This window comes from Pristis pectinata, chromosome 23 (genome assembly GCF_009764475.1).
Source record: "Pristis pectinata isolate sPriPec2 chromosome 23, sPriPec2.1.pri, whole genome shotgun sequence".
NCBI classification, from domain to species: Eukaryota; Metazoa; Chordata; class Chondrichthyes; order Rhinopristiformes; family Pristidae; genus Pristis; species Pristis pectinata.
In genome coordinates, this window is record NC_067427.1 from 28,685,872 (window position 1) to 28,712,427 (window position 26,556).

The 26,556-nt window shown below is 42.7% G+C and overlaps 2 protein-coding genes across 4 annotated transcripts in view; one reads left to right on the plus strand and one right to left on the minus strand.

The window, feature by feature from the left end:
* Nucleotides 1-894: 894 nt before the first annotated feature.
* Nucleotides 895-3,607, minus strand: cdc26 (cell division cycle 26 homolog). Its single transcript, XM_052037317.1, has 2 exons — nt 3,454-3,607; nt 895-1,292 (listed from the first exon to the last, which is right to left on the minus strand). Exons 1-2 carry the CDS (start codon nt 3,532-3,534, stop codon nt 1,119-1,121), a joined length of 255 nt encoding a protein of 84 aa, XP_051893277.1. The 5' UTR covers nt 3,535-3,607; the 3' UTR covers nt 895-1,118.
* Nucleotides 3,596-26,556, plus strand: part of prpf4 (PRP4 pre-mRNA processing factor 4 homolog (yeast)) — a 34,853-nt gene continuing 11,892 nt past the window's right edge. The window contains exons 1-12 of one of the 3 annotated variants that reach the window (XM_052037316.1): nt 3,726-3,784; nt 5,328-5,380; nt 5,731-5,951; nt 7,135-7,321; nt 8,755-8,839; nt 9,797-9,876; nt 12,318-12,411; nt 13,898-13,992; nt 18,755-18,813; nt 20,029-20,152; nt 23,735-23,824; nt 24,289-24,411. In XM_052037316.1, coding sequence (XP_051893276.1) covers nt 5,789-5,951; nt 7,135-7,321; nt 8,755-8,839; nt 9,797-9,876; nt 12,318-12,411; nt 13,898-13,992; nt 18,755-18,813; nt 20,029-20,152; nt 23,735-23,824; nt 24,289-24,411 — 1,100 coding nt within the window. In that variant the 5' untranslated portion in view covers nt 3,726-3,784; nt 5,328-5,380; nt 5,731-5,788. The other 2 variants (XM_052037313.1, XM_052037315.1) reach the window with 2 other exon arrangements.

A 26,556-nucleotide genomic window follows, 5' to 3' on the forward strand; every position in this document is an offset into this window, starting at 1 on the left:
TCCTGATGCACCAAGGTAAACTGAAACATCATCAGACTGTTATACCGAACAAAACCCAGTTTTATATATCAGTGATGAAGTATTAATCTTTTTTTTCCCAGAGATACTGCCTGACCGACAGAGTGTTCCCAGCATTTTCTGTTTATATTTTCTATTTCCAACACCTCAGTTTTTGACTTTCTTAAAAAAAATGCAGCAACTTTCCTGTATAAAATTAGGATAATTTAAAAAATGAATGGAGGATAGTTAAATAATACAAAGTAGATGGGTAAAATCAATCCCAGACATCAGAATGATTGATGGACCTTATCCAATGTCTACTATCCTGGCTGAGATTTTGTCTCACAGCTGGAATATTAATCATTTCGGGCAGTTAAACAAACAGGTAGGGAACAACAAACCATGAATCTTCTGAGGAATTATTTTGTTGCTGGTAGTACACGTATACAGCCAATCAGAAAATCCTACCTTTTCAACCACTGACTCCTTAACATCAAAATAAATTCACTTGGCACTTACATATGTTGGTTCATTCGGGTGAATGTTAACCTGAAAATGCGATTGGTATATGAAGTCAAATGAGATGCTGTAATCTGAGTTCATAATACAAGCTATTTCTAATTAAATGGCAAACAATCGGGTTCGGCAAAGGGAACAAAGCCAACCTTGGAATTTCTTGTGACTAATTTTGAAACTAGTAATGCTAACATGAACCCAACTGGAAAATTCAAGCAATTACCACTCCTGAACCTTAACTTCAATTATTGGACATGAAGATCATGGGTAATATCTTGAAATAATCCTGTTGGAATGTAAACTCCAATGTGGATTAGCAATCAGTTGGAATTCAAACCTAGCTATATCGTGAAAATCATACTATAAGATACAAATCAATGTATTTAAGATTCTTTGTTGAAATATTTACAGAATCAATTGCTGAGCTAGTGACTTTCATTCTGTTTTAATCACATTCAATGCTATCCTCACTGAAAGCCCAGCAGTGCACCAAATTTACTCCAACAGTCCGTTGCATGTCCTTGAGTTCACAATCCCAAGTAATTTGGGTACAGATTCTGAATTTGTATCCTTCACACACGTCCCTGATGACAGGCTGCCGGTCAGTGAAGATTCCCAAACAAAGAGAAAGGTTTGTTGATGTGAGAGTTTGGCCGATATCCAATTCGCTCGTTTATCTTCTCTCGCACTTTGGCCTCATCTCTTGCTCCATTCACACTGTCCACATCACTGGAGCTCACCATTTCTCCTTCTTCTCGCTGCTGCTTCTTCTGATTCTGCAGACAGACCAGACCACATTGAGAACCTCATCAACCTCCTCATTCAACAGATTATCCTTTGTATTTCTGCCACATCCCACAGCTTCCCCCACCAAATGCAATTTCCTCTCCTCTCCCCTTTCAATGTTCTTGAAGGACTGTTGCCTCAATATCTGGTCTGGTGCACTCTTCCATCTTCACCGTGCACTCTCCTCAAAGCACTTTGCATTCAAATGTGAGTGATGCAACACCTTTCCCTTTTACTTCTATCCTTCCCACCAATTAGAGACCCAGCAAGTCCTTCTAAGTGAAATAGTGATTCAGTTGCACTTTCTATTTGGTACTGCATTTGATGATCACAGAGTACACCCTTAAATCCTTGAGGTATGTAAAAGTAACTGAGGATGTAAGGGTTAATGTTATTCAGCTGCTGTGGCCAAACCACGGCATGACTATAGTAGAGATGCATGATGTCCAGGTGCCTTGTGTAAATCAAAGAAGTAGTTAGTTAGGGAGTATCCTGTCTTTGCTAGTGTTTGCGATAAGCGGTAATCCTTGGAGCCTGGAGCTGTCTGTGACCTCAGATTGTAACATGATGTACTGCTGCTGGGTTACAGAGTGCTTGAAGATAAGAAAAATTGTGGATAATGAAGCAAGGAGTAAATCATTATAACTAAGAAAAAATAAATCGTTAGGATAGCTTGGTTTGTGAAACTTAGCACGTAGGCTTCTTTGTTGTAAGTATAAAAGAGGGACCCTGGCATTTGAATCTTGGAGTGAGGATCAGTACAGAGCTCGGGTTACACGGTTTACCCTTTCTCTGTATCCCTCACTCCCGCTAGCAAAAGAAAAATAAGTGCTTGTTGTATGCTCCTTGGTTCTGTTTGTCTTTGCTTTATTACAGCGTGGAACGACTTTCACAAGAATCCAATAAGATATACAAATAATTTCCTTTATTAGCTAAGGTATGGAATACCAAGAGCTTGAAGAGTATTTGAGAACTATACAACACCAGTTAGATCACAGCTTGAGTACAATTGTGGTCACCCCATCCTATGAAAGATGCGATTGCACTGGAGAGGAGACAGAAATTTACAACGTTTCCAGTATTGGAAAAATTGTAGTTATGAAGAACCTTTGAAACTGAAGGAGGCTGGGAGCAGACTTAATTGAGGCATACAAAATTTTATACGAGGCTGAGGAAAGTAAGAATGACCCATCTCCCTTGGCAGAGGGGTTTAAAATCCAGGGGGGAAGGGGGGCATAGGTTTTAAAGTCAAAGTCGACTTTATTGTCATATGTACAGGTGCAATGAAAAACTTACTTGCAGCACCATCACAAGCACACAGCATCATTCACAAGAAAAACAAAAATAAGACAGAATATAGATTTAAAATAGTTGATGGGATTCATGAAAAAACTGTTTCAGCCAGAGGGTGGAGGTCTGGAACCGTGCAGCTTGAAGGGTGGCAGAGGGAGGAATGCTCCACCTCTGGGAAAGTACATGTGCTGGTGGGGCGGAGGACCCAGTGCTGGGAGGTGGGACTGGGCTGCACGGGACGGCTCCTCCTGTGCTACAGATTTACTCAGAGATCCCTCCATCCAAATGGACCGGTCCACCATTGACTTTCCGGGCCCCGGGCTGTGGCCGATACTGTGGTGGGAGCCGTTGGAATAAGGTTTCAGCACCCCACCCCAACTTCTACCCCCACCTCTAAACCCCACCTGCACCTCTACCCACACCCCCACCCTACCCGTACCCCCCACCCCGACACCCCTATCCCCACCCCCTACCCCCACACTCCACACCCCACCCCCACCCCACCCCCTACCCCCAACCACTATCCCCCACCCCTAACCCCACCCCCTACCCCCACACCACCCACCCCACCCCCTACCCCCACACCACCCACCCCACCCCCTACCCCCACACCACCCACCCACCCCATCCCCCACCCCCCACCCCTACCCCCCAACCCCTATCCCCCACCCCTACCCCCCCAACCCCTACCCCCCAACCCCTATCCCCCACCCCTACCCCCCAACCCCTATCCCCCACCCCTACCCCCATCCCCCCACACACCCCACCCCCCACCTCTATCCCCTACACCCCTACCAACTACCCCCCGCCCCAACCCTACCCCCACCCCCGAATCCCCATCCTACCCCCTACCCCCACCTCTAGCTCCTTCTTCATGCTCTCAAACTCTTCGATGTCGTCCAGCTTCAGCTCCAGCCGGGTGGGTTTCCGCCGCAACATCCCGCCCGCTGCCAACCAGAGGGGGAAGGGGGGGTGGCGCGCATGCGCCGCCGCGCTGCGCGTCGGGATACGTTGCAGGCCTGCGAACTCCAACTCCCGGCAGCCCGCGCGCCGCCCCGTGACCCGTGACCCGGACCGAGTTGGCGGCGGCGAGGAGGCGGTGAGTCGGAGCGGCTGCTGTTTGTTCTCCCCCGTGGGGCCGGGAGGTGGGAGCCGGGCGCTGGGCTCCTTGCCTGGCACGGCACCGACCGTGGGTAGCGCTGAGGGTGTGGCTGGTCTCGGAGAGAGAGCCGGGGGGGGTGGGGGGAAGGCCGGGTCATCCCGGGCGGCGGGCGTCAGTGAACGGCCCACGGCCGCTGCCGCTCGCCCGGCCTCCTGCGTCTGTCGCTGGGCAGCGGGGCGACGCCCGACCGGGAATCCCACGCAGCCTCAACCGGGTTGCAGTGGATCCATTTCTATTGAATATTGGACCTTCCTCGTTACAGGCCGGGGGCATAAAGAGTGGAGGTTGGATTCAGCTGGTCCTTCACATCACTTCCATTTCCTGCCAAATTCTCGTGTCTCTAGCACCCAAACATCTTATTTATGGTAACCTTGAATATACTCAATGGCTGAATACCGAATTACCCTCTGCAGGGAAGTCCTATTCCGATTGGAAAAAAATCGTGCATCATCCTTCATGCTTTTCTGCTTATTCTATGACCCTCTTTGTTTTTGTCTCTCCTGCTGAAGAACAGCCTCCCAGCATTTAGTTTGTTAAGCTTGCTAAGAGAGTATACATTTCATTGAGATCAATCTTCTAAGCTCTAGAGAGTACAGGGCCATCTTACACATTCACTGTTGAGAGGACTGACCTCTGAGCCCAGGAATCATTCTGGTATCCTTTCATTATATCCCATCTGAGGCCAGTATATCCTTTTTTTTTAAACATTGTTCTCCAGGTGTCTCACCCAAATCCTAATTTCATAGAAGATAACAGCACAGTACAGGCCCGTTGGCCCACAATGTTGTGCCAACATTTTATCCTGCTCTAATATCTATCTCACCCTTCCCTCCCACATAGTCCTCCATTTCTCTATCATTCATGTGGCTATCTAAGAGTCTCTTAAATGTCCCTAATGTATCTGCCCCCACAACCTCTGCCGGCAGTGCGGTCCACGCACCCGCCATCCTCTGTGTGGGAAAAAAAACTTACCTCTGACATCCCTCTTATACCTTCCACCAATCACCTTAAAATTATGCCTCCTCGTGTTAGCCGTGTTAGCCATTTTAGCCCTGGGAAAGTTCAACAGAACTTTCTTACTCTTATTTTCTGTATGGTTGGCACTTACTTGGTTCCTCAGATGAGAGGTGATTAGAGATGGACAATAAGTATTGGCATTGCCAGTGATGTTCACATCCCATGAATGAGGAAATAAATAAAATAATAAAAACCCTTGAAATAAGGAGTTATCTTTCTAATTACTCGTACGTGCACTTTAATTTTCTGTAATTTTGTGTAAGAGGACCCATTAATCTCTTTGAGCATCACAGTTTAACAGTGTCTTTTGTTTTTAACCTGTTTTCTTAATTTTCTTCCGATAACATGGATAATTTCATTCTTTTGCCCTGTGCTAAAGTGCAAAAAAAAAGTCATCTTTCACTTGAAACAGGAGCAGAACATTCAGTCTCTTGAGTGAACTGCCTTCAGTTGAAATGTATAAATTTTGGGCAAGTTTCCCACGGTGACCTGTACTTCAGATCCATTTCCCTGAGTACTCTTGTGTACTAAAATTTCTTTGACCCTTTCCTAGCAGCCTTTTAGAGGAGACTATTCCAGATTTCAGTTATTCTTTGCACAGAAAAGGTGATTACTGATTTCAGTCTTTGAATTTATTCTGATATTACCATTGTATCCTCTTGTTCTGGATAGTGGGTGTAACATGACCCTTATCTACTCTGGTTAGGGTTAAGACATGTTGTTGGGTATGGAACCAGAGGTTTACCCTGTACCTAACTTATTGTCATTCAGGAAGTTAGTGTATATAACACCATTTCAGAGAAAATTACTCTACATCTTGGTGTTGCTGCATCTGAATTAGAACACGTGTAGAGTGAAGAAAATTGGGAAAGTTTTTCATTGTTCAGATATGCATCAGAAAACCGAGGTAGATTATACGCTGTAGAACCAAATACTTTGTCTTTTCTATTTTCCAGCGTTGGTCAAAATAGTTGGTTAAATTTGCAAGATTTCCTCACTCGCAATCAATGAAAAATGTCTGATGATGAAGATGTTCCATTGCCCAAGAAATCCCGGATTTACTATGGAAGCCTTGAAGAGAAAGAGAGAGAAAGGATTATCAAAGGAGAAGGAGGATATCTGGGGAAGGAGGCTGTGAAAGTTGGAGTTGAAGCTGGGCACATTAACATATCTGGTGGTAAGTAGCAGTGATTGAGTTTGTTGCATCCAATCCAGTTATAAAATGTAGTTACTAAAACTATATGTTCAGTAGTTGAACTGTAACCTTTAGTTGGTTCTAACTACTTTTGTGCATTTTAGAAAGATATTCTCCCCTAATGTAAATTCTTAGGCACACTGGGGTTATGGAAGAGAGACTTTAATGCCTCATAACATTGCAAGGCAATGATTATAGCTTCTCTGGAGTGAAATTAAAACACATTTAAATGTCATGATTCAATTTTTGCAGACACAATCCTTAAAGGTTTGGGTGGAATAGCAAGACAGAACTGTGAGGAGGCTGAAGAGTAGAAATTAGTCTTTTCTGGTCCGATGCATTCTGTTAGAATTATAGAATCATAGAGGCATACAGCACAGAAACAGCACCTTGTTCCTTCCGACTGTAATACCTATCAACTGTAAGGCCTATATTAGGCCTTCATCCCTTTCAGCCTTTCTTATTCAAGTACCCATCCAAACACCATTTGAACTTTGTAGTAGTATCTGATTCCACTACCTCCTCTGACAGCTCATTCCAGATATTCACCACTCTCTGTGTGGAAAAACATACCTTAGATCCCCTTTAAATTTCTCCCCTCTCACCTTAAACCTGTGGCCTCTGTGTAATATTTACAACTATTATGCAAAGTAATAATTACAACTGTAAGAGAAAGAATAGCTTCAGCATTTATTCTAGATTTCATGTCTTTGTTTTGTTCCAAAGAGCTTTAAAGTATAAAGTGCATTCCCAGTTGTAATGTGGGAAACACACTGACAAAACACCACACACAAAAAGTGCTAGAGGAGCTCAGCAGGTCAGGCAGCATCTCTGGAGAGAAATAAACAGTCAACGTTTCGGGTTGAGACTGGCCTATTTGTGCACAAGATCCTGCAGTCAACAATATGATGATGAGTGACCAAACACCTACTTTTCATAAAGAGCCATGGGATCTATAACTCCACATGAGAACTTGGTTTATTATCTCATCAAAAGGCCTGCTTAGATTTGTGCTCCAGTCTTTGGATTGAAACTTTAACCCATAACCTTCTCCCTGAAGAGGCAGGAGTGCTAGCAACAGATTGGGGAGAAGCTGGGTGTTATGGGGAAAGTATAGAAATTGTGTTTCATGTGCCATGTAAAAGTTTGCTTGTCTTCTGCCCAGGGGAGTTCTATGATGTTGAAGATCATATCAGCGAGAGGCAGGCTGAAGTGCTGGCAGAGTTCGAGCGCCGAAAACGAGCCCGGCAGATTAATGTTTCTACAGATGATGCCGAAGTGAAGGCCTGTCTACGAGCACTCGGGGAGCCAATCACACTTTTTGGTGAAGGACCAGCGGAGCGACGAGAGAGGTGAGGTTTGAAGTAGCTCTAGTGGGATTTGACAGTGAGGAGTGGTCTGATGACCTTTTCTCTCAGGAGTGAAACTATCATGGGGTTTGGCATTTTTTTAGTATTCATTTTCAGGATCTGGCCATTGTTGGTCAGGCCAGCATTTATTGCCCATCCTTAATGGTCCTTGGGGAAGGTGGCGATGAATCATATTGTTGAAACGCTGCAGTCTTTCTGGTGAAGGTGCTCCTGCTTTTGGGCAGGAAATTCCTCCTATGTTTAAGCTTAGCAGTACAGGTACAACTGAATGGCTTCAGAGGCAGACAGGGTGGTGAAGAAGGTGTTTGGCACGCTCGCCTGCATTGGTCAGGGCATTGAGTACAGGAGTTGGGACATCATATTACAACTGAGCAAGATGTTGGTGAGACCACACTTGGAGGATTGTGCAGTTTTGGTTGCCCAGCTATAGAAAGGATGTCATTCAGCAGGAAAGGGTGCAGAAAAGATTCATAAGGATGTTACCAGGACTGGAGGGCTTGAGTTATAAGGAGAGAGGGGATAAGCTGGAGCTTTTTTCCCTGGAGCATAACAGGCTGAGGGGGCGACCTTATAGAGGTTTATAAAATCATGAGGGACATAGATAGGGGGAATGGTCACAGTCTTTTTCCCAGAACAGGTGAGTAAAACTAGAGGGTGTAGGTTTAAGGTGAGAGAGGAAAGATTTAGTAGGGATCTGAGGGGCAACTTTCACACAGAGGTGGTAGGTATATGGAATGAGCTGCCAGAGGAAATGGTAGAGACAGGTACAAATGCGATACTTAAAAGGCATTTAGACAGATGCATGGATAGGAAAGGTTTAGAGGGATATGGCCAAATGCAGGCAAATGGGACTAGCTCAAGTAGGCAACTTGGTCAGCATGGACGAGTTGGGCCAAAGGGCCTGATTCCCTGCTGTATAATTCTGTGACTCTAAGAGTCAACTACATGGGTTCGGTCTGGATTCAGATGTAAGGATGGCAGATTTTCTCCCTGAAGGACGTTAATGAATTGGATGGGTTTTGAGAACTACAGTCTGATAATTTTCCATGGACATCATCACTTGATTTCTGCCCCACTCCCCCCCCCACCCCATTCCAGATTATTATCTGAATGTAAATTTGAATTTGAGTCTCTGGATTAACTGCTGCCCCATCACAATAGATCTTTATTGTTGGAAGGCACTGTTGGGTAGATTGGGAGAGGACCCTTGTTTTCCAGATGTGTTGCTGAGATGTGTTCAGAGGTTTTCATAGTTATTTTCTGATCCTAAAATTTTACCCATCAAAATAGAAACCTGATCCTGAGGTTATAATGTTGTACTAATGGCTCTTATTGAAAATGTCGTGTGCATACTTTGTTGGAGAAGTTGCAGTCTGCTGACAGATTGCTGAACTTGTTTTGTATTCTTTCTTCAGGTTGAGGAATATCTTGTCTGTGGTGGGTGCTGATGCCTTAAAGAAGACAGAGAAGATAGAAGATGCAAAGAAAAGCCGACAGGAGGTGTGATGTGTATACAAATGTTTGATGTGTATTCATTTTTGGATGGGTTTGTAATGTATGATTGAGCAAGTGTTTGTGGTTTGAAAGTGGAGGCTCAGTAGTGCTGGAAATGCCTGTGATGTGTTATTAACGAGGGCACGCACGCATACTGGCACCTTTTTACTTCCCTGATCAGATTTTACTCCGATTAGAGACGTGTACATCAATGTGAACTTCAGGGATTCCCAGATAAAGCTTCATTCTGTGAAACACTAGTTTTTGAGGGTGGGCAGGGAGGGAGCATGTCCTGCTTCCTGGGTTAGTGGAGTGGTAAATGTTTGTCCTCTGAAATGAAAGTATGCACAGCTAGCTTCTTGGGGGGGGGGGGGGCGCGGTGTGGGGGAATGTATGGTATAGTTTTTATTTTTTTTTATGAATGGTCTGGAGTGTTGTCTTCAGGGTTTAATGGTCAGATTTCAGGAATGGATAACTGGTAGATCCTGTAGTGTATTTTCTTTTCCATCTTTCATTTATTTCATAAAATCTTGGCAACCCTAAGATCAAGCATCTACCCACCCACATGCAAAAACTCATGCACACAAACTGATTCTGGTGAACAGGAGTAAGCACGAAGTGTGGTCCTCTGTCTCATTTTCACTTACTGAAAAAGGGGACACATGAACTGTGGTTCTTAAGATGCTGCATTTTTGAACAAGTTTGAGAAAATGGTTCTTCTTGTTTGGGTTGGTGATCACCAGATTAATGCATGAGAATGCCTTCAGTGTCTCAGTGTGTGAAAATGTTTGCGGTGTGAAAATGGTTGTGATGAGCTAACAATGCATCCATACAGTGCATCCATAATATTGTATGTATCACACAGAATTAACATTGGATAAATAACCCTCCACTAGCACCTCCTCACCAAACAGCTAAAGAATGCACTGATTTGATTTAGCTTTTCTATTTCTTTATCTGCAGCATCAGCAGACCTGGTATCATGAGGGTCCCAGCTCCCTGAAGACTGCTCGTCTCTACATTGCTCGATTTTCCCTGCCAAGGTGGGTCTTGATGACACTAAACTGTCTGGTTATGAATATAAGAGGATTGCTAATTTGTGTTTTTGTTGAGAAACAGGTTATGGAGAGTTGAGTAGTCAGTTGTTGAACCCCTGTTTTTGGTGAATTTCAAACCACTTTTGAACCTGAACATGAATTGCCTCTCCGTATAGGTAGTAATGAATAAATGTGGACATTCCTTTAGTTCTGTAACTGAATCATAGTTTTAGAATAGCAGGGATAAGAGTGATGATGGTGAAAGAATTGTTGTCCTTTCCATGTTTCCAAGTTGCAGTCAGTACCAGAAAGGGCCAACATAACCACATAGGTAATAGGTGTCAGACTGGGCTGTGAGATAAACTATTTGACCTCGCCGGTCTGCCTGTTGCAGACATATTTATCCTTCACAGCATTGCTAAGGGTGACCTCTATACAGAACCTGTGAATGCAAAGTTCCATCTTCAATTGAGGTTACTCTCCATCATGTTGTAAAGTAGCACTACAATTAAAATTACAACAGATCTGGCAACTCGGAACTGGATGTTTATGAGGCATTGTAAGCCATCAGCAGAAGCAGAACTAGTTCACCAGTCTGTAACTTCATGGGCTGGCATAATTCTCATTGTACCACTGCTGCTAAGCCAGGTGACTAACCCTGATTCAGTGAGGAATGCAGATGGGCATGGGAATGGCAGCACTCATGGGAGATGCCACTCTGGAAAGCTGTAGCACATGACTGCAAGCAGCACACAGCAAGCGATCCCACAGCCAAAGATCAGATCAAAACTCTTGTGGCCTGTCATATACAGTCGTGAATGATGGAGAGCAAATGCACTGCTAGCTGGAGGAAGGTGTAGGAATGCCTCTGTCATCGACGTTGGGGGCAGAAGTGACAAGGGCAGGGCTGAAGCATTTGTAATCACTTTCAGCCAGAAGTGATGAGTGTATCATACTCCTTGGCTTCCACCTGAGATCCCCATCATTGCAGAAACAAGTCTTCAGCCAATTGGATTCAATCCATATGTTACCAAGAAATTCTAGCAGAATAGGAAATGGCAAAGACTATAGAACCAGACAGCATCCTGGCTAAGTTCATTGAGCTGAAATGTTAATTCTTTTTTCTCTCTCGTCGGATGCTGCTTGACCTACTGAGTATACCGAGCACTTTGTCTTTATTTCAGATTTCCAGCATCTGTAGTTTTTAGATTTTCAATGGTTTTTAATATACTGTATGTGGTTATATCCTTTAACATGTGAAGCTGTTTATTGCAATATGGAAGCCAGTACTATATGTATAAAATGGCATTATTAGCATGATACGACTTTATTGGTAAAGTGTATATGCAACAATCAGACCAATGAAGCCATCGAACTAAAGCATTTATTTACAATATAATAAACAGCACTGATATTTTAGCGGGTCTATGTGTACATAACACTGCAGAGCACTTGCGCCATCTTACTGGGATAGCTTATATATAACATTGCACACCAATAATACAATCTTCAAAAAGCAAATGATTGCAGGTACTGGAAACCTAAACAAAGGAAGAAAATGCTGGAAATAACAGGTCAGGGAGCATCTGGGGAGACAGAGGGCAAGTTATTGTTTCTGGCTGAGGGCTTTCATCAGAACTAGCAAAAGTTAGAAAGATGTTTTTTAAATTGCTGAGGAGGGGAGGGGTAAAGAGAACAAAAGGGATGCCTGATAGGGTGGAGACCAAGAGAAAATTGATGATTGACATTGGTGTTGGGCGAGGTGGTGAGGGCTTGTTAATGGCAACTAATCTTTCAGGAGGAGGTGTAAGTAGAGGGAGAGCAGGTGAGAGAGAGAAGTATCAGTGCTGGAGCTGTGAGATACAGAGCAGCTGCTGGAAAACTGAAGCAAAAGAGAATGCTGGCATAGCCCAGCCAAACAGGCAATGAATGTGGAGAGCAGAAAACTGAATTAATCATACAGGGGATGACTTTGCATCAGAACTGGCCAATTCCATCACAAACTGGAAAGGCTGGTTATCTGAAATTATCAAATTCAGTGTCAGAGGGGTGTAGCATGTCTAAGCTGAAGATGCTATTCCTTGATCTGACGTTGAGCTATGTTGGAACATTGTAACGGTCCAAAGACACAGAGTTGGGAGTGTGGTGGGTAATTGAACTGCTATCCATTTTCGCTCGGTCTCCACCCTATTTGTTGTCCCCTCCCCTCCACTTCTCTACAAATTAAACATGCCTTTTCTTTTTAACTTTTCCTACTACTGATAAAAGGTTAGTGACCTGAAATAAAATTAACTCTGTTGCCTGACCTGCTGAATATTTCCAGTATGTTCTCAGTCTTTGCTCAGACTATCATATTGGAATAGTGTGTGTGTACCATCCTGCAATTCCCCTTTATCATGAGTGTGTGCAAAATGTGAACTGGTTTCCTGGTGTACTGTATTCCTTAGGGCCTTGAAGCGATTAGAAGAGGCGAGAGCCAACAAAGAGATTCCAGAAGCTTCCCGTACTGCTCGACAGCAAGAACTTCACAAGAGTTTAAGGGTGAGTATGTTGGTCAGATTGAGGATGTGAAGCTCACCTATGTCTGCACTGAGCAACCTTTTACATTAATCTTTTGTTCCATGGCAGATGGAGCTTTACTTGAAGCCAATAGATTATGCTTGATGTGAGAATACCTAACTGGGTAGTACAAGGGCATCTTTATTCCCCATGGAGCCTATCTTGTACCCAGCCTTGGAATGTTCAGATTAATAGATGTACTTAATTTGCCACTGCCTAATGTGATATCTGACCAGGTATAATTTCTGGGGTTGTGTGGAGAAATATCTACTCTGTATTTAATAGTGGAAACATTTGATGGAATATTATGAAACAGTGAGAGTTTCAGTTACCAACCTGTTGAAGAGTCTCTCTCTTTAATATTGCAAGATACTATGTTGTAGAATGCTATGATGTGGGCTGCCCCAGCAACTGTTGTCCTAAAGTGAGCCTTCACTCACATTGGCACTTTCACACTGCAGAGGCACAGAGTACTTGCCAAAATGAACTCCCTTGCAAAGTACAGTGATTGACGCCTTTCATTTGCTCTGCAGATCTGGCAGTACTCTGATTTCCGATAGGGTTCCTTTGCCTTTTTTCTGGAGAATAAGTAAAATGTGGAAATAACAATAAATTCCATCTTACTTAGCTCTGCACACTGATAGAACACTGGAGGCTCAAAGAAGAATAACACAGTGGAGGATTAAAGATGAAAGTTTGGACGCTAAAGATTGTTCAAATTGATGGCATAATGGGAAAGTTGATTGATGTATCACTGTATACAGATGCCCTGGGAGTATTTGATGGAGCAGTGTTGAGGGAATTCTGTTCTGTATTTGTTTCATGATGTTAGTGTCTTGGGAGTGTTTCATGAGATAAAGTGGGGCACCTTTATCCAATATAAATGTTGTGGTGTTTCTAATCTGAGGGTGTTTCCTGATATTATTAAAAATTTTCCCAGCACTGAATTCTCTTCACTTCTAAATTAAATCATTCTTAATGAAGATCAAACATCTCAGTGGTAGAGCCAGGTTGTACTTAATTTGAATTTCAATATGATTTTTCATTTTTCTTCAATATGTGAGAGATGTCAATGTTGGGAATGGGTACCCTTATAACTTGTGTTGCCTTGTGGCACTAACAACTTCTCTCTGTATGGCGTAAAGTTGTTGATAACATCCATCTGTTCCATTGCAAAGTAATGCTGTGTCCTAGTAAGTGCGTGTTAAATAATATCCAAGAGAAGGGCCCTTGGTACTTCCACGTAGCACTGTGCACTGTTCCATTACCTTGCTAATTTTAGGGAAGTTTAAGTTGTGGGTTCTCACCTGAAGCAAACGTGATGCCAACTTGCACTTTTAAGAAAGGTCTTAGAATGGTAAAAACAGAAGACATTGATTCTCCCTACTCCTCTCTGTCCGCCTCTCACTCTCCCCCTCTGCCTGTTCAACTCTCACTCACATCTGCTGTCACTTTGTTTTTGTTGCAGGCCCTGAATAACTTCTGCAGCCAGATTGGTGATGACCGTCCCATTTCCTACTGTCAGTTCAGCCCCAACTCCAAGCTTCTGGTTACAGCCTCCTGGTAAGACTCAAAGGTGTCAGTACCTTGTTGCAACATTGGGATCTCATAGATGTTTCACTGGGTCATGGGCTGCCTGGTATCGTACTGAACATTAAGGGCTAGATCCTGCCTCTGAGCCGTGGTGTTGCTGAATTAGTTGGAAGCCATGCTGTAATGCCTGCCGAGCAACAAGGCAATTCTATGACTCTTGCTGAAAAGTGCATGTGACTGATGACTGCACAAGCTCATAAAAAAGAAAATTGATTTTGCGTGTAAAATCAAATCAAAACAAACAGAGTTTCTATGGATGTATAAATAGGAAGAAGGTGGCTAAGGCAGGTGTGGGACCTTGAGAGAGCAAGGCTGGTGAATTAATAACAGGAAACAGAGAAGTCGCTGATAGGTTAAATGAACTTTTTTTTACATCATGTGGAAGACACTCCAAATATCCCTCAGGCAGCAGGTGAGCCAGTTTCAAATGTCAGGGAGGAACTTGTAAAAAATTCCTGTCACAAGGGATAAAGTATTATAGAAACTCACAGGGCTGAAGCAGGACAAATCGCCGGATCTGATAGTCTGCACCCGAGGGTTTTAAAGAAAAGTGGCTGCAGAAATAGACATCTCCTTAAATTCTGGGAGGCTATCAGAAGATTGGAAAACAGCTGATTTGGCTCCCTTGTTCAAAAAGGGAGGAACACAGAAGGCAGGAAACTATAGGCCAGTTAATTTAATATCTAAAATTGGAAAGATGTTAGAATCAGTAATCAGAGAGAAAATGACTAATCATTCAAGAAAGCTGAATATAATTAAACTTAGTCAACATGGTTTTATAAAGATCAATCGCGTTTGACTAATTTGCTTGAATTCTTTGAAGATGTGACAGGGAAAATTGGTGGAGGGGAACCTGTAGATGTAGTGAATTTAGATTCCCAAAAGGCATTTGATAAGGTGCCACATAAGAAGCTGGTGCATAAATTAAGAGCCCAGGATATTGGAGGAAGTGTGTTAGCATGGATTGAAAACTTGCTGTCACATAGAAAACAGAGTGTTGGAATAAATGGGTCCTTTTGAGGCCAGAGGGATATAACTAGTGGAGAATCCCAGGGATCAGTTCTGGGCCCTCAATTGTTTACTATTTACGTTAATGACCTGGAGAAGGTAATGAACTTTAAGGTTTCCAAGTTAGCTGATGATTAGAAAATACATGGCTAGGCATGTTGTGATGAGTACATTGTGATTTTGCCACTGGATACAGGTAGATAGAATGACTGGGTGAAAACCTGGCAAATGGAGTTTAATGTGGGGGACTGTGAGGTCATGCACTTTGGTAAGAAGAATCAAAAGGCAGATTATTATCAAAATGGAGAGAGACTGCAAATGAGTGATGTTCAGAGGGATCTGGGTGTTCTAGTGCATGAATCATTAAAAAGTTGGCAGGTCCAACAAGTACTTTAAAGACAAATGGCATGTGGCCTTTATTTGTGAAGGGGTTTGAGTTTAAAAATGGGGACATTTTGTTACCGTTGTGCAGGGTGTTGGTGAGACCACATCTGGAAAACTGTGCACAGTTTTGGTCCACTTACCTTAAAAACAAAGGTATAGTTTGGAGGCAGTCCAAAGGTGATCCACCAGGCTAATTCCTAGGATGAGAGGGTTGTCCTATCTAGAGAGGTGAGACAGTTTGGGTGTGTATTTCTTGGTTTCTGAGGGGGCTTGACAAGGTACCTGTTGAGATGTTTCCACTAGTGGGAGAGTCACGAATAAAGGGATATAGCTACATAATAAAGGGGCAGTCATTTAAAGCTGAGGTACATAGAAATTTCTTCTCAGAGGGTAGTGAATCTCTGGAATTCTCTGTCCTCAAAAGGTGGCGGAGGCCAGATCATTAGCTATATTTAAGATGGAGATATATTAAATGTTTGAAAGATCAAGGAATTGAGGGTAATGGGGAACTGGCACAGAAGAGGAGTTGAGGCTAGTGTAGATCATCCATAAGCAGACTTGATGGGCCTACTCCTGCTCCCATGCAGCCTCCTCTACATCGGGGAAACCAAGTGTAGACTAGATGACTGTTTTGCAGTGCACCTACACTCTGTCGGCAACGACCATCTCTAGCTTCTGGTGGCATGTCATTTTAACTCTCCTCCCCATTTCCACACCGACCTATCTGCCTTTGGCCTTCTCTATTGCTGTGGAGAGGCCAAACACAAATTGGAAGAACAGCATCTCACTTTCCTCTTGGGTAGCGTACAGTCCAGTGGTATGAATGTCGAATTTTCCAATTTCAGGTAACTTAACCCCTGCTGTTCTCCCACACACACTCACCTGTACATCTAGTTTTCTCTCCCATCCCACTCCCCCACCTGGTTCCATCTGCCCGTCATCCCCTCCCTATCTGGTTCAACCTAAAACCTACCAGTCTCTATCCCACCCCATCCTGTACTGCTATTTGCTGTTAAGCTTCCTCTTCCCTCTCAGTCCTGATGCACGGTCTTGACCCAAAACGTCGACTCACGCCTTTTGTCTCTACAGGTGCTGCTTGATTCATTGAGTTCGGTGTTCTGTTTTTTGTTCCAAATTCCTTCATCTGCAGTCTCTTTTGTCTTTATATTCCTGTTCCTATTTTCTCATCTTTTCGTGACTGGAAGGACAAGATCGGGCTCTTGTTGCAATGTTTTCCATGGTGCATCTTATGCTCATACATGAAGAACAGCATTTGACTGAGGCAGCGGAAGCCTGTCTGGGTCCATATCTTATTGCAAGTCACCAAATTTAAGAAATAGGGAAGAATTGACATATTGCTGAAGAATGGAATAATTTGGTGAATTACTATGGTCAAGTGTCTGTGCTTACCTGGCTGAGCCATAAGGCTGCAGGTTCAAGCCCTACTCTGCCATTCTGACACTGGTGTCAGATTTTTGGATCAGAACTTATACCGAGGCCACATGTGCCCTCTTAGGTGAGTTAAAGATCACACAGCGAAACTTGATGAAGAGGTGGGTGGTTCTTGCTAGAGTCCTGACCACAATTTATCCCTGTTAAAACTACTATCTTTGGTGCCCCACGGGTATGAGAAGTGACTGCTGGTTTTCTATTGCTCAACAGTGACTGCACTACAAAAAGATTTTTTTTGTTATCAATTTTGAGATTTGGGCATTGCTGCAAGGCCTGATTTATTGCCCAAGGTAATGGTGAGCCGTCTTTTGAATTTCTGCAGTCCCAGTGAAGGTCTTCTGCAGTGCTGGTGTGGGTGGGAGTTCTGGGATTTAGACCCCACAATGATGAACAACTGGTGATGTGTCAGGATATCTGGATGGTGTGTGACTTAGAAGGGGTGCCCAAATGCTGTTTAGGTTTTCAAAATAAGGGAGGTGAGGTGAAATATGTTTTCTGAGGGTCCTGAGTCTTTGCCTCCAGTGTCTTTTGAGAGTTCTGGAGTCTTTGAATATTTTTAAGGCAGAGGTAGACAGATACTTGAAAGCAAGGTGATGAAAGTTTACTTGGGATTGATGGGCAATATGGAGTTGAGATTAGTGTTAGTTCACCCATGATCTTATTAAATGGCAGAGCATATTTGGGGGGGCTGAATGGTCTACAGCTGTGCATAATTCGTATGTTCACTTCTACTCCTATCCCCAGCTATATTTATACAACATTGCAGGTTGGCCCAGTACAAACAAACAATAGCATGGAGTCCTTGAGCAGGTGCAATTCCCCACTGCCCTGCTGAGTATTCTGACTTCTGGCCCCCTCCACTGAAAGTGTTTGTCTCCTGGACCTATCTCCTTTGGATTACAAACATCTCCACCTGAAAAAATTATTCCATTTTACTGAAGTAGTTTCCTTGTCTTTCCTTTTCCCGTCTGCCTGATCTCTCCTGCTCTCCACCTCCTCTGTCGCTACCTTCCTGTATCTTTAACTCTTGCTTCATTCTCCTGCTTTTCTTAGTTCTATCCATTGCTCTCCCCTCTACCTTCTCCTCCTACTTTGGTCCAATTAACGTTTGCTCTCTCCTATCCCCAACCCTGTTGCATTAATCTACTTCATATGAGTGCTGCATTTGGTTTAAATGATCCAGGGATCCATTAACATAATTTAAAAAAAAACATTGTGTTGCCCACACATTCCAGTAGCCCTAGTTATGTTGAAAACTTGTCATCTAAGTATTTTTGGCTGCGTTTACACCTCCCTTGCCAGCAGTGATCCTGTGGTGTCTCTGTTTTGCAATCCCCATTTTGCTCCATCCATACATCTGTTCCAATCAGTGCTGATGTCTTGGCATGCTGCAAGCTTTGCTGTTTTACTAGGAATGATATATAAAAAGTACTTTAAAATAAAGAGCACAGTGTCTAACATTAAAGTGAGTCCAGTTTGTTTTATCAACTGGCCCACCACTCACTGCTTCATCGAAAGACTACACTGATCCATGGATTCCCGTGGCCCACGTCAGGCATAAGAATTTGAAAGTGTTCTAGTCATAGAGAGACAGTACGGAAACCCTTATGCCCACTGTGTCCACAATGATCATCATGCATCCATTTTTAATCTTGCACGAACCCATTTTTATTCCCCCCACGTTCCCATCAACTCTTCCCTCCCCAGATTCTACAACTTACCTACACTCTAACCTACCAGCATGCACATATTTTGGGATGTTGGAGAGGAAACTGTAGCACCTGAAGGAAACCCACAGGGTCACAGGGAGAATGTGCTTATGTTCCTTTTGATTTCTGCATTATTTGATTACATGTTTTCACAACGGTTTGTTCTTGCTTGTCTGTAGGAGCGGATTATGTAAACTGTGGGATATTCCTGACTGTAGCCTTATCCGTACACTGAGAGGTAAGACACTCACATACCACAACTTATGTTCCACAAAATCCCATGGTAATTTATAGATAGGGAAGGTCTTTTGGTCATTCTTAGACAGATTTAGAAATGTTCTGTTGCAGCATAACTTTGTTTCTAGTTGATTTCTGAGTTTTGTGACCATCTATCCTCATGATGATTATTCTGAATGAACAATTCATTGTCAGCGACAACAGCTTACAATTGCATAGCACTTTTTAATGGAACAAGGACATGGGACCTCACAACAAAGATTTGCTGCTGAACCACATAAAGAAATTTTAAGGTAGATGACCAATAGCTTACTCAAATGTTAGGTTTTATGGAGCACCTTAAATGAGTGGAGAGATTAAGGAAGGGATTCCATATTCTTGGGCCTCAATGGCTGAAGGCACAGCTATCAACATTGGAGCAATTAAGTTTATGGATGTGCAGGTAGTCAGAAGCACAGCTTTTCACGGTAGATGCATACAAAGCTAACTAGTCTGTAGTTATCTGTCTTTCATATATCTCTTCCAACACGTGAACTTTTAAGTTGACCTCCACAATAACAATGTGGACAGAAGTGGTGCGTCTCACCTCACCCAATAGCCACTAGGGCAGAAGAGCCATTTCATGAATATATTTGCATTTATTTTAGTAACAATCGGGATGAGCTGTCCTGTTGCTGTTTATAATACTTCCATTTAACAGCATGCAAATAGTTTTAAACAGTGTATTTTTGTTGCAACAATGTATGCCTTTTCCCATCTTTATTTACAAAGAAGATAACTCTTACTATCACAATTTGGAAATACATCAGTTTCGGGATTCTTCCATTTTGTTTTTAATGTCAGTAACTGGTGTCAAGGGCATGGTGGTCTCCCTGTATCTCTACCAAGGGCATCACTTCTCTTAACCCTAATTCTTTTTCTTGGGTGCATTTACCAGTTGCCCGGTGGTGAGGAGTGGAAAGTTATGCATTTTTCTGTCGAGTTTTCAGGCCTTCTCAACATAGTTTCTTGCCCTTCTCAGTGTTACAAAATCTGAAGTGAGCGGAGGCTGAGAGTTGCCAGACAAAGTTGTATCTGTGCTAAAGAGCTGGGATCTTAGCTGAGTAGAGTTGGAACTGGATTCCCTCAAACAGACTTTGGCTACAGTTGGCTGCTTTAGGATGCTGAAAATGTTTGGATTTAAGGTCATCGCTGACTAGATTTTCTGTCTTGGCAGGTCACAGCACGAACGTGGGTGCCATTGTATTTCATCCTCAGGCCACCATCTCACTTGATGAAAAAGACTGTAATATGGCATCGTGTGCAGCTGATGGCTCAGTGAAGCTGTGGAATTTGGAAAGGTTTGTGAAGGTTATAGGCAAGGGTGAAACAGGCATTAAGAGTTATATTAACTTGAAAACAGTTCTGGTAGGTTCAAATTGTCCGACTATTTCGAATCTACCATTTGAGAGGTAGTGCTGGTTTCCCACAAACTACTTGCTCATGCTTTGTTGTTTGATTAAATACTCTGAGCTCTTCTGTTGCATTAAAATAACCTCGTGCCTTTTTGGTTTTTAAATATCTAAGCCTGCAATTAACATAAAATAATCCATATGAACCAGAGATGTCTTTATGCTTCTGGTGAATGTGCACATCACAGAACTTGTTTGGAATTTATTCTCCATGTGAAATTCTAAACAATTCAATATTCAACCACTTTACATATTGCGGTTCAATTTGCATCACCATTTACACACGTGGACGGAGGGTGTGCCCTTGAGGTGCAGAGGTTAAGAAAATGTTAACAAATCAAATAAGAGAAGTGAGCCTACTCAAGCCTGCTGCACCTTTGAGTAAGAGCATGACTGATCTGACCTTTGGCATCAGCTCCACTTTCCTGCCTCACTCCCTTTACACTTGATTCTGTGTACACTTGATTTCCCCTATATTCAGCCTTAAATCAACTTAAAGACAAAATCACAGCTGTCTTGAGTGGAGAACTCCAAGCGTGGAGAACTCCCAACAGTCATAAACACCTGAGAGAAGAAGTTTATCTTCATGTCAGTTTTATACTAAGACTATGCCTCCCTAGTTCTACATTTCCATACCAGGAATATCATCATTGCAGCATCTACCTTGCCAAACCCCCTCAAAATCTTGTTTCAATGTGATCATCTCTTATTCTTGGGCTTATTCTGCTCAATCTTTCCTCATAGGACACCCCCCTCATTTCAAGAATCAATCTAGTGAAACTTTGCTACATCGCCTCAAGCCAAGTATATCCTTCTATATCCTTCCTTGCATAAGGAGAGTAAAACAGTGTACAGTACTTCAAATATAGTTTCCCCAAAATTCACTACAGTTGCTGAAAAATCTTCTCTAATACCCCTTGCCCCTTATAATAGAGGTGAACATTCCATTTGCTTTCTTAATTAATTGCTGAATGTAAATGTTAACTTTGTGTTTCTTGTATGAGGGGAGCCAGATCTTTCTCAACATCAACATTAAATAGTTTAACACCATTTTCTAATATTCTTCCTATCTAATATTCTCACATTTCCCATTTATACTTCATGTGCCATATTTTTGGTCAGTCACTTAACCTATTTCCCTCTGCAACCTCTGACTCTTCCTCACAACCCAGTTTCCCACCTGTCTTTGTAGCATTGTTTCACTTGGTCCTTTCATTCATACAGGTGGTGAATTGATGAACCCCCAGCACTAATCCTTGAAGCATCGCACTTGCCAATTCGAATGCACCACTTCTCTCACTACTCTTCTCTGTCTGCTGACCAGTTCTCTATTCATACTAATATATTCTAAACCCAATGAGCCTGTGAATCTGTACGGGAGCCTTTCATGTGGCACCATTTCAAATGCACCACATCCACTCCTTTCTCCTTATCTGCTATGCTAGTTGCACCCTCAAAAAAAATCATTAGGTATTATTTGCCTTTCATCAAGCATTTTGACTCTGCCTTATTATGATGTGACTTTAAGTGCTCCTTTATCACTTTCTTATTGGTGGATGCCAGCAAGATTCTGACAACTATCATTAGGCCTGTAATTTCCTGTTTTCACTCCCCCTCCATTTGGGAAGGGATCTCTACATCTCGTTTAATAATGAGGTGAAATATTTCCAATTCCATATAGTGTCAAATTTACGATAACATGCATGTGCAATGGTAAAAATCCACATTTGTAATTAGTAATGTAAACCTACACAAAACAAATACAGCTGGAATGATGCAGTACTGAGTGTGATTCTACTTTCTCTCATAACATATGAAGTCAGTCATGCAGCTTTATTCATTAAACTGTTTTATTTCATAAATGCAGTTTATTATGTAACATGATTTGTGATTATGTAACTAATATATCCAACTGAATCTATATCAACACAACTTAAAAGCAATGCAGTATATCTCAGCCATACTTGGATTTATTCTTATTGACGATATTTGTGAGTTATAGTCAGTGTTAAAAGCTCAAATTCACCTATACCGCCTCCACTCCACTACCACCACCGTTTACGTCTCTCTTGTTCTGTAACCTATCACAGACCTTTGTTCTCTCCACCCTCTCTGCAGTGTAGAACATTCCTAACCCTACCTTTACCTAATTTTGAGGAATAATTATTGACTTGAAGCATTAATACTGTTTTTCTCTCCACTAGATGCTGCCTGACCTGCTGAGAATTTCCAATATTTTCTGTTTTTATTGCAGGTTTCCAGGATCTGCAGTTTTTTTTCCCCTGCTTTGCTGGTGGTGTATTCCTGAAGTGGTTCCAATCCTAACTTACGGTGTGCATCTGGCTCACTGTTTTGGTTTTAGGACATACTGCACTTAAACTGAGTTGCCCAGTTGTCAGAAACTTGCTGGCATCCATCAATAAGAAAGTGATAACAGACTGTTCAGGCCAGGACTAATCACCTGCTTAAGTCAGGATCTTCAGGTCTTCAGGATTGAAGTCCAGCTCTGCTATGAATTATTATGAAAATCTAGATGGATTTACAATGTAGGAAGGGGATAATCTCTCACTGAGAACATTTTGTTCACATAGTTGGGCTTCGTAGGTTTAACAATTGAACATCTTCATTTATTAAGAGATAAGTGGCTAAGAGTCTGATGAGAGATGTGAACATCTGCTAATGTTCCATTTGAAGCATTCAATACAACATGTCACATTAACCCACTACTGATTGTGACATTCTCTGCTAGGTTTGATGCTGGAGTTAGAAGTGGTAAAGAATGGTGTCAGTGAATTTGTACTTGATAAAGTTATGTGTGAGAAGCTGTCATATATGTGTCAATTCTGTATTAACAGTTAATTCAGCTCAGTAGCATTTCCCCTTGAGTTTGACATTGTGGCTGACATATTTAAATATGTTGATTCCAGCTGGTTGACTGAAAGTGTTTGTTGATTGTTTCTAATCTGCACCAAGTTGACGTGTTTATACAAAACATGTGCTATATCAACCCAATTGTCAGCCTGAGCCCACTTGTGACTCACTTGCCTGAGCCTGCAGATTGTGGGTTCCAGCTCCACTCCAGAGAATCAATCACATAATCTAAATTGACTCTCCAGTGCGGTACTGAGGCAATGCTGCACTACCAGAGATGCTGCTTTCAGATGAGGCTATAGCCTATGGCTCCTATCTCCCCTCTGCGATGGATACAAAAGATCCCAGATTACTGTTTCAGCGGAAACGTTGTCTCCTGGTGACCTGACCCTGAATCAGCAACTAACATTTCATTGCTGTTTCTGGGAGTTGTGTGCTCAAATTAGTCGCCATATTTCTTACAACAGAGACTTCAAAAGATCTTTGTTGGCTGTAAACCACTTTAGGGCATCTTGCAGTTGTGAAAGGCCCTATAAAAATGCAAGTCTTTGTTTAATAGTAAATACCCCACATGTTTCTCAGTGCTTTGATCTTTTGCAGTGATGAGCCAGTAGCCAACATTGAAGGGCACACAATGAGAGTCGCTCGAGTGGCATGGCATCCATCAGGCAGGTTTCTAGGGACCACGTGGTAAGTAACATCTAATACACGTATTACTTAAGTTAACATTAAATGAAAACATTAGATTGAATGTGAATAATTCAAAAGAAATTGAAGATCATCTGTGTTCCATAATGTACTGTGGTTGCTAGGATTTAAATACATGGGATTTAGTTTTGGCTTTGCTATTGCTTCAACCACCTCATATTCTGTAAATCTGTAGCTGTTCTCATCATTTTCACGTATTTACTGAATGTGTATACACTCCAATGTGTCTCATGCACTTGCTCATTGGTGCCTTGTACGTTAAGCAGTAGCGGCGCTACATTCTTGAGTTAGCATGCTACTGGTGTGCCTCCTATTCAGACACTCATTGATGGTGTTCCTGCACTCTGTCATACCACACAATTGTTTCCTTACTGCAGATAAGACTTGGTTATTTCAGTGGTTACAGATGAGATGATGATGTTTTGACTGTTGTTTCTGCTCTTTAGTTATGACCACTCCTGGCGACTATGGGACCTGGAAGCTCAGGAGGAAATCTTGCACCAGGAAGGGCATAGCAAGGGTGTCTATGACATTGCCTTCCACCGTGATGGCTCCCTGGTAGGAACTGGGTGAGTAAGAGCAAATTCTGCATGCACCTAGGAACTGATCCTTCACCAAGCCAATGTCCTGCCACATGTATTAACTGTGAAACCTCAGCCTTTGTGTTCTTATTGCGTGCCTCCTCGGTGCACTGATAGCACAATGCAATCCAGGTTTTCCTCCCACTAGTTCATTGAAAGGAAAGTAAAAGAATACTTCCTTCACCGATCTGGGAGAATAGTGTAGGGAATTCAGTTAGCATTTGGCAGGTCAGGCAGCATATATGGATAGAGAAACAGAGTTAAGGTCGGAGATCCTTCGTCAGAACCGGGAAAGAGATAAAGAAGTTTTAAATTGCAGAGAAGATGGGGAGAGGGATAGGTAGGAAAAAAGAAATATCTGCGATTAGGTTGACAATAGGGTAGGTATGGAAATCCACAGTACCCTTTGCTCCTTCAACCTGATACATTATTTCCATTTCCCTTTACACGGATGCTGTCTGACCTGCTGAGCATTTTCCAACATTGAGGGAGTTAGCAAACCATGTGGGATCGTGGGATCCCCATGCACCCACAGGAGGGGCAACACCTGTCCTTCCACCTCTTCCCTTCCCACCATCCAGGGACCCAAACAGTGTCTCCTGGTGAAGCAGTGGTTCACTTGTACTACTTCCAATCTAGTGTACTGCATTCAGTGTTCACAGTGTGCCCTCCTTGGCAGTGGAGAAACCAAACACAGATTGGGTGATCGCTTTATGGAGCACCTGCGCTCGGTCCGCAGGGGTAATCCTGACCTTCTGGTTGGCTGCCTCTTTAATTCCCACTTCCACTCTGACCTTTCTGTCTGCAGCCTCCTACACAGTTACAGGGATGAGCAACTCGTCATCTTCCATCCAGGCACATTACAGCCTGCAGCACTCGATATCAAATTTTCCAGCTTTAGATAACTAGCTCTTCCTTTCTCTTTGTCCGAGAATTGGCCATTATTGCCTGCTGTCATTTCAGCTCAGCTTTTCCTTTATTTTTTGTATAGCCTGCCCTGCTGGGCATGTCCCACAGCCTTACCGACAGGATGTTACACACACAAAGGAGCCTAGATTGATCTTGAGTGCTATGAGATTCTATAGTCATGCATTTGTTCCTAGGGAATTTGGTTATACTCAAGGGTTTATGCAGTTTTACATAAGAATTAACATATAAATTCAGTATGTCCTGAGTTTCATAATGGGTTCTAAAATAGATTGGAACAGAAAGAGGTGGCTAGGCATTAGTATAGCAACAGGAAAGGCTAAGCTGTGCTTTGCTTGATCAGCATTGAACAGTCTAGCTCTCAATGATCAAGAAAAGCAGAATGGAGCACCTCCAAAGATAATGCAAAATGTATTCGATGTGTTAAGGGGCATCAAATGTTTTACGCAGGACTTAGTTTATTGTTTATGTAATACAACTCAAGGAGGTTTCTCAATGGAGAGTGGTTTAACAGCTAAGCAATTAATGTAAGCTAGAAGCGTGACTGCCCACCCTAAGCACTCCAGCTGGGAGAGCAGCAGTCCACCTTGAGTCTCTAGCCAAAAGGGTGATCACCCACCCAAGAATTCCAGCCAAGACAGTGACTCCTTGCCCTGGTCCTCCAGGCAGGAGAGAGACAGTCCTCTCCTAGACCCGAGCTGGGAGATTGCCTAGCAGGGAACTATTGGAGGTTGGGTTCAGGATTGCTGATCTGTGTGTGGAGGTAGGGGTGTGTGGTTTGGAGTGGCACAATTGTTCTGCAAGCTGGATAATCAAGAGTTAATTATTTCGGGATAAAGCAAGCCAGTGGCAGAATAAAGAACATCGCCTTAATTGAGTGCCGGTTTTGTAACCCCAGGACAACTCAAAGTCTCCCAATACTTTTGAACTTTGTTCACTGCTTTTATGTAGGAATCCTGGAGCTAGCAGGATAAGACTTTTCTTTTCAATGAACCTTGGGGTTTGAATCCAGAAAAGATTTTGATTTATAATTCCTGGATTTCAAAGCAGCAAGCTAGTCAGGGAGGGATGCCTGCCCAGAGTAAAACTTGTTCAGTTTATCTTCCAGCAGCTTGACTGGAACATCAACACACATTGCAAACATAACTCTCATTCCTGAGTGAATCCTATCCAAGTAAAAGATCTCGTTAAAAGATAACATTATTG

Coding starts and splice junctions, on each gene's coding strand:
- cdc26 (XM_052037317.1), bottom strand. CDS start 3,534: ATGTTGCGGCGGAAACCCACCCGGCTGGAGCTGAAGCTGGACGACATC. Junction 1,293..3,453: donor GCATGAAGAAGGAGCTAGAG/GTGGGGGTAGGG, acceptor GTCTGTCTGCAG/AATCAGAAGAAGCAGCAGCG.